We start from the raw sequence: 7,177 nt of genomic DNA on the forward strand, positions 1-7,177 counted from the left end.
TGTAAAACAAAAAAATTGTTGTTTTTTACCCAAGATCAAGCGTCAAATTTGAGAGATTAGTGATTTTTGATAAAGCAAAACCTAGGCCTTATGCGCCTTCATCATTAATTTAATTTCCGCTTTTTAAATATCCAAGAAAAAATATATAATTTATTTATTAGTTTGAAGGAAAAAATAAGAAATAATATTGATAATAAAAGCAAAACTGAAAGTAAAATAATATGTTAAATCAAAAAGATAGAAAGAAGAAAATAAAACTAAGCAAAATAATCAAAAAAAAAAAAAGTTTAAAGATTTTTATTTGTTTTAAATTATTTTTTATAAATACGACTTTTCAACACAAATAACTGTTTTTACGCAAGATAGATACTCAAATTTGAGAGATTAGTGCAATTTGCTAAAGCATAACCTAAGACTAATTCACCTTCATCACCAACTTAATTTTAACTTTATAAATTTTGAAGAAAAAAATATTTAATTAGTTAGAATGAAAAAAGTGAAGAAAAAATATGAAAAAATAAGAAATGAATTAAATAAATCAATAATAAGAAAAGTAAAAGTTGAAAATGAAAAAATTAGTTAAATTAACAAATATAGAAGAAAAAAAACATGAGCATAATAAAAAAGAAAAAGAAATTAAAAGAGTTTTATTTTATTTTTCATGTTTATATTTAAAAATATCACAAAATCCAAAACAAATAAACTGTTTTATACGCAAGATAAAGTACCAAATATGACAGATTGGTGCAATTTGCTAAAGCAAAACCTAAGTCTGATGCACCTTAATCACCAATTTTATTGTCTCTTTTTAAATATTGAAGAGAAAATATTAAATTAATTAGTTAGTTAGAAAGAAAAATTGAAGAAAAATATGAAATTAATAATAATAAATGTAAAAGTTGAAAAAAAAAAAAATTAAATTAATAAAAATAGTAAAAAAAAACAAAGGCACATTAAAAAATAAAATCAAATAAAAAGAAAATAAACAAATTAAAAGAGTTATTTTATTTTCAATTCACTTTTATTAAATTAACAATCACAATCCTAAATAAATAAACTTGTTTTACTCAAGATCAAGTGTCAATTTTGAGAGATTAGTGCAATTTACTAAAGCAAAAGCTAAGCCTGATGAACCAATTTTACCAATTTTATTCCCACTTTTTAAATATTGATGATAAAATATATAATTTATTTATTTATTTATTAATTATTGAGAAAAGCAAAAATTGCAGAAAAATATGAAATAATAAGAAACGAATTAATTAATTTATTTAAAAATATCACAATCTAAAACAAATAAACTGTTTTTACCTAAGATAAAGTGTCAAATTTGAGAGATTAATGCAATTTGTTAAAGCAGATCCTAAGCCTGATGTACCCTTTGCACCAATTTTATTGTTACTTTTTAAATATTGAAAAAAAAAATATTTAATTAATTAATTATTGAGAAGCAAAAAATGCAGAAAAATATGAAATAATAAGAAACAAATCAATTAATTAATTTATTTAAAAATATCACAATCTAAAACAAATAAACAGTTTTTACCTAAGATCAAGTGTCAAATTTGAGAGATTAATGCAATTTATTAAAGCAGATCCTAAGCCTGATGTACCTTCATCACCAATATAATTTCCACTTTTTAAATATTGAAGAAAAAATATATAATTAAATAGTAAATTAGAAGGAAGGAAAAAATGAAGAAATAATTTGAAATAATAAGAAACAATCTAATTAATAATTTAAGCAAAAGTTCAAAATAAAAAAAATGAGTTAAAATTATAAAAATAGAAAGAAAAAAAACTCAAACATATTAAAAAAGTAAATGAAAAATAAATAAAATAAAAAGCTAATTAATAAATAAATTGTTTTTACCTAAGATAAAGTGTCAAATTTGAGAGATTAGTGTAATTTTTTAAAGCAGATCCTAAGCCTATTATACCTTTTGCACCAATATCATTCATCCTTTTTAAATATTGAAGAAAAAATATATAATTAATTAATTAGTTAGTTAGTTAGCAAGTAGGAAAAAATTAAGAAATGTTATGAAATCATAATAAATAAATAAATAAATTAATTAATAATAAAACCAAAAGTTTAAAAAAAATGAGTTAAATTTACATTTGTTGAAAATAAAAAGCTAATAAATAAATTAAAGGAGTTTTATTGTTTTAAATGCATTTTTATATTTAAATATATCACAATCCAAAACAAATAAACTGTTTTTACCTAAGATTAAGTGTCAAATTTGAGATATTAGTGCAATTTGCTAAAACAGAACCTAAGCTTGATGCAAATTTATCACCAATTTAATTGTAACTTTTTAAATATTAAAGAGAATAAATATAATTAATTAATTAGTTATTTAGAAGGAAAAAATGAAGAAAAATATGAATTAATAAGAAGTGAGTTAAATAAATAATTAATAATAAAAGCAAAAGTAAAAGTTTAGAATTAAAAAAATGATTTAAATTAACAAAGTTAGAAAAGAAAAAAAAATACTAAAACATTAATAAAAAAAAATAAAAATAAACCAAATAAAAAGCTTTCAACAAATTAAAAGAGTTTTATTGTTTTAAAAATTCATTTTTACATTTAAAAGCGCCATAATCAAAAACAAATAAAATATATTTACGCTATATTAAATGTCAAACTTGAGAGATTAGTGCAATTTGCTTAAGTGAAACCTAAGCCTGATACTAATTTATCACCAATTGCAGTCTACCTTTTTAAATATTGAAAAAAAAAATATAATTAAAAAGTAAGTTAGAAGGAAAAAAAAAATGAAATAATAAAAAATGAATTAAATAATTAATTAATAATAAAAGCAAAAGCTAAGAATTAAAAAAATGATTTAAATTATCAATGATAGAAAAGAAAAGAAAAAAAAACCCAAAAACATTAAAAATAAATCAAATAATAAGCTAATAAACAAATTAAAAGAGTTTTATTGTTTTAAATTTATTTATAAAATTTAAAAATATCATAATCCAAAACAAATAAACTGTATTTACTAAAGATTAAGTGCCAAATTTTAGAGATTAGTGCATTTTGCTAAAGCGGATACTAAGCCTGAAAAACCTATTGCACCAATTTTATTGTCACTTTTTAAATATTGAAGAGAAAATATATTATTAGTTAGTTAGCTAGCTAGCAAGTAGGAAAAAATTAAGAAAAGTTATGAAATTATAAGAAATTAATTAATTAATAATAAATAAATCCAAAAGTTAAAAATAAAAAATTGATTTAAATTAATAAAGATTTAAAGAAAGAAAAAAACACAAGGTTATTAAAAAAGAAAATGAAAAATAAATAAAATAAAAACAATAAATTAATTAAAAGAGTTTTCTTGTTTTAAATTCATTTTTATATTTAAAAATATTATAATCCAAAACAAACAAACAAACAAACAAACTGTTTTTACCTAATATTAAGAATCAAATTTGAGAGATTAGAGCAATTTGCTAAAGTAGATCCTAAGCCTTATGCACCAATTGCATCAATTTAATTGTCTCTTTTTAAATATCGAAGAAAAAATATTTAATTAATTTATTAGTTAGAAGGAAAAAACGAAGAGAAATTATTACAAATGAATTAAATAATAAATGATAAAAGAAAAAGTTTAAAATAAAAAAAATGAGTTAAATTAACAAAGAAAAAAAAAGACAAGCACATTAAAAATGAAAATGAAAAATAAATCAAATAAAAAGCTAATAAACAAATTAAAAGAGTCATATTGTTTTCAATTCATTTTTATAAGTAAAAATATCATATTTTTTTATTTATTTGTATGTACCTTGAAAAATTAGGCAGTAACATAGGGTACTTACTATACATATATAATAATTAATAATAAAATCAAAAGTTGAAAATGGAAAAATGAGTTAAATTAAAAAATTTTAAAGAAAAATAATAAAAAAAAAAAGAAAAATAATAAAAGGAAAAAAAAAAAAAAAGCTATCAATTAAATTAAAAGAGTAAGTTTTATTGTTTTAAATTAGTTGAAATATTAAAAAAATATTATTATCCAAAACAAATAAACTTTTTTTACATAAGATTAAGTTGCAAACAAATTTGAGAGATTAATGCAAAAATAAAAAATGAATAATTAAAAATTGAAAATGAAAATGAAAATGAAGTTAAAATCTATTAAAATATAAAATTATAATAAATTGAAAGTTAAAAATAAAAAACATTAATATATATTAATAATATTTATTTATAAATTAAATATACCTCAAATCAATATGGAGAACCTAATGAGATTCGAATGAAGAGTTTAAAAACTTTTTTTATTAATAAATATAAATTTAAAGAGTATTCATTAAAAAATAAATAATTACTTCTTCTAATTTGTAATATTCTTAAATCTATTATATCATATATTTTTTTTCAAAACTATTGAATAGAAATTAATGAAAATCTAATTCAACAAAAGTGGATAAAAAGAATTAATAAATTATTATAACTATGAAATATCAATTTATAAATTTGCTTTTAGTAAGATATACAAAAGAGTTATTTAGTTAGTGTAATATTTGTTATTTAATCTTAATATTTCTATTTAAAACGTTTGCTTAAAAATGTATTAATAATTAGAGATGGTTAATCAGTCATATGTTGAAAGAATTATTTATAGTAATTATTGTTCTTAAATTTTATAAAAATAATTTTTATTTACTCTTGGTTTCTTTTTCTTTAAAATGTTTTTTTTAAACTTCTCTTCTATTTTTTACTTGTTTTATTTATTAGATATGGCAAGGCATATTTCTTTTTGCCTCCTTTTTACTAAAAACCAATTTACTTTTTAAAATCGGATTTTTTTAACTGTGAATACATTTATCAGATATATATGTTAATATTCTAATCATTTGATTATAAAAATAAAGTATAATTTGTAGAGAATTTAAATAAAATTAAATCTAATGTGTTAATAAGCTTTTATATTTCATTTAAAGTATGCTCTAAATTATCAGGTAAAAGTAATCATTTCTTGCCTTTTGGCAATGTCTTAGAATAATAAGGTTTATCCATTATAGTAATTAATTTTCTCCAAACCAACGATTGTCTCAGCCAGCAGTAATAAATAAATCTGAATTGAACTTTAAAGTATTTAATCAAAAGTAAGTCAAGTCTAGATTTTATTTAACTCATTTTGTGTACCAAATACATAATCAAGGTAACACTTTACATATAATTTTTCTTTATTTCTTGTTTTTATTTTATCTTCTTAATTAGTCTCCATTATCAGTTATTGTAACATTGCCTGAATCATCTAAGATTATAAGTTTTATAAATTTTATCAAAATTTGACAAAAAAAATAAATTTAATTTTTAATTTAAATTTATTTATGAGTTTTTGAGATATTTTTTATTATATTAATTATCAACAAACTCTTAAAGTTTATGAATAAAATTATATTTCAAGATATATCTGATGATCTAATGTTAATATATATCCAAATAGCTTGAGATTTTATTTATCAAAGAGAAAATTTTTTTTGTAATATTTTTATAACTTGCAAGCCAAACCATCTTCTTGAGCACTTGAAATTAATTTATTTATTGATAAAATTTCTGCTTATCTTTTGGCAAAATTTATAAGCTTTTATACTTGCTTTTACCAATAGTTTTCTCTATCCTACAATAAATTCTTCAACCTATGAGTATTTATTATTAACTCAAAAGAATTTGTTAATTATCTCTTTATAAAAATTCATATATAAAAATAGTAAAAATAAAAATAATTAATTGTTTTTTTCATTTTTTTAATTGTGAAATTTGATTTAATTTTGTTCATATTTGTAGAATAAGAAATAATAAAATTAAAATATTTGATCATTTTTGGAAAAATTCAGAGCTGATTTTAGAAGAATTTATTTATTTATTTATTTAATTGAATTTAATTTTTGAATTTTGTTATATTTAATAAAATTTTATTAACTTATGAAAATATGATATTCATAAATATAAAAATAATAATAAATCTATCCATCTATATTTTAGGTTAAATTTTCCGATTACAAAGTTTATATAATAAAAGATAGATAATATATTCTAATGAAAAAATATTTTATAATTATTATTATTCCTTTTTTCACCACTTTTTATCAAACATCATTAGAAATATATTTCAAAGACAACTAATCTTTTTGAATTAAGACATTAACTTTGTACTTTCAATTATTATGACTCATTGATTTGGTTTTTACTTTTAATATAAATTAGTGTGAATTACTAAAAAAAATTAAATAGAATAAAATTTTTATATTAAAAATTTATATTTTAAATTATTAAATAAAAAAAAATAAGCAGAATAAAAAAGAAAAATCAAATAAAAAGCTAATAAATAAATTTTAAAAAATTTATTTATGTTTTAAATTCATTTTATTATTAAAAAATATAGCAATCCAAAAGAAATAAACTGCTTTTACGCAACATCAAGTGTCAAATTTGAGAGATTAGCACAATTTCTGAGAGCAGAACCTATTCCTTATGCACCAATTGTATCAATTTAATTGCTCCTTTTTAAATTTGAAGAAAAAATATATAATTAATTAGTTTGTTAGAAGGAAAATATGATGAAAAAATATAAAATAATAAGAAATTAATTAATAAATAACGAATAAATGCAAAAGTTTAAGATAAAAAATGAGCTTAATTAGCTAATATAGAGAGAAAAAACACAAGCACAATTAAAATGAAAAAGAAATCAAATAAAATGCCAGTAAATAAATTAAAAGAGTTATGATTCATTTTTAAATTTAAAAATATCATAATTAAAAACAAAAAAATTTGTTTACCTAAGATCAAGTGTCAAATTTGAGAGATTATTGCAATTTACTAAAGCAGAACTTAAGCCTGATGCTCCTTCATCACCAATTAAACTACAACTTTTTAAATATTAAAGAAAAAATATTTAAGTAATTAGCCAGTTAGAAAGAAAAAATGAAGAAAATGTATGAAAAAATAAAAAATAAATCAATTATTAATAAAACAAAAGTTGAATATAAAAAATGAGTTAAATTAACAATAATATAAGAAAAAAAACACAAGCACAATAAAATAAGAATGAAAAATAAAACAAATAAAAAGCTATCAAATAAATTAAAAGAGTTTTAAATTCATTTTTATATTTAAAAATATCATAATCCAAGCAAAATAAACAATCTGTTTTTA

The 7,177-nt window shown here is 18.3% G+C and overlaps 2 protein-coding genes across 2 annotated transcripts in view; one reads left to right on the plus strand and one right to left on the minus strand. All coding sequences in view use genetic code 6, as the record gives it.

The window, feature by feature from the left end:
- TTHERM_000019704 (cyclic nucleotide-binding domain protein) overlaps positions 1-4,380 on the minus strand; it is a gene marked incomplete at both ends in the record, with an annotated part of 5,279 nt that extends 899 nt beyond the window's left edge. The window contains 13 exons of the mRNA XM_012795713.1: positions 30-119; positions 358-447; positions 715-804; positions 1,068-1,157; positions 1,312-1,401; positions 1,547-1,636; positions 1,874-1,963; positions 2,228-2,317; positions 2,634-2,723; positions 3,013-3,102; positions 3,423-3,512; positions 4,235-4,284; positions 4,342-4,380. Coding sequence (XP_012651167.1) covers positions 30-119; positions 358-447; positions 715-804; positions 1,068-1,157; positions 1,312-1,401; positions 1,547-1,636; positions 1,874-1,963; positions 2,228-2,317; positions 2,634-2,723; positions 3,013-3,102; positions 3,423-3,512; positions 4,235-4,284; positions 4,342-4,380 — 1,079 coding nt within the window. The remainder of the gene's footprint in view (positions 1-29; positions 120-357; positions 448-714; positions 805-1,067; positions 1,158-1,311; positions 1,402-1,546; positions 1,637-1,873; positions 1,964-2,227; positions 2,318-2,633; positions 2,724-3,012; positions 3,103-3,422; positions 3,513-4,234; positions 4,285-4,341) is intronic.
- A 2,269-nt stretch (positions 4,381-6,649) lies between these two features.
- TTHERM_000019709 (hypothetical protein) lies at positions 6,650-7,018 on the plus strand (the record flags this gene model as incomplete). The annotated part of the gene is made up of 1 exon (XM_012795714.1): positions 6,650-7,018. One exon carries the CDS (start codon positions 6,650-6,652, stop codon positions 7,016-7,018), a length of 369 nt encoding a protein of 122 aa, XP_012651168.1.
- Between the last annotated feature and the right edge of the window lie 159 nt (positions 7,019-7,177).

The sequence above is a fragment of the Tetrahymena thermophila genome (genome assembly GCF_000189635.1).
Source record: "Tetrahymena thermophila SB210 genomic scaffold scf_8254803, whole genome shotgun sequence".
In the NCBI taxonomy this organism is placed as follows: domain Eukaryota; phylum Ciliophora; class Oligohymenophorea; order Hymenostomatida; family Tetrahymenidae; genus Tetrahymena; species Tetrahymena thermophila.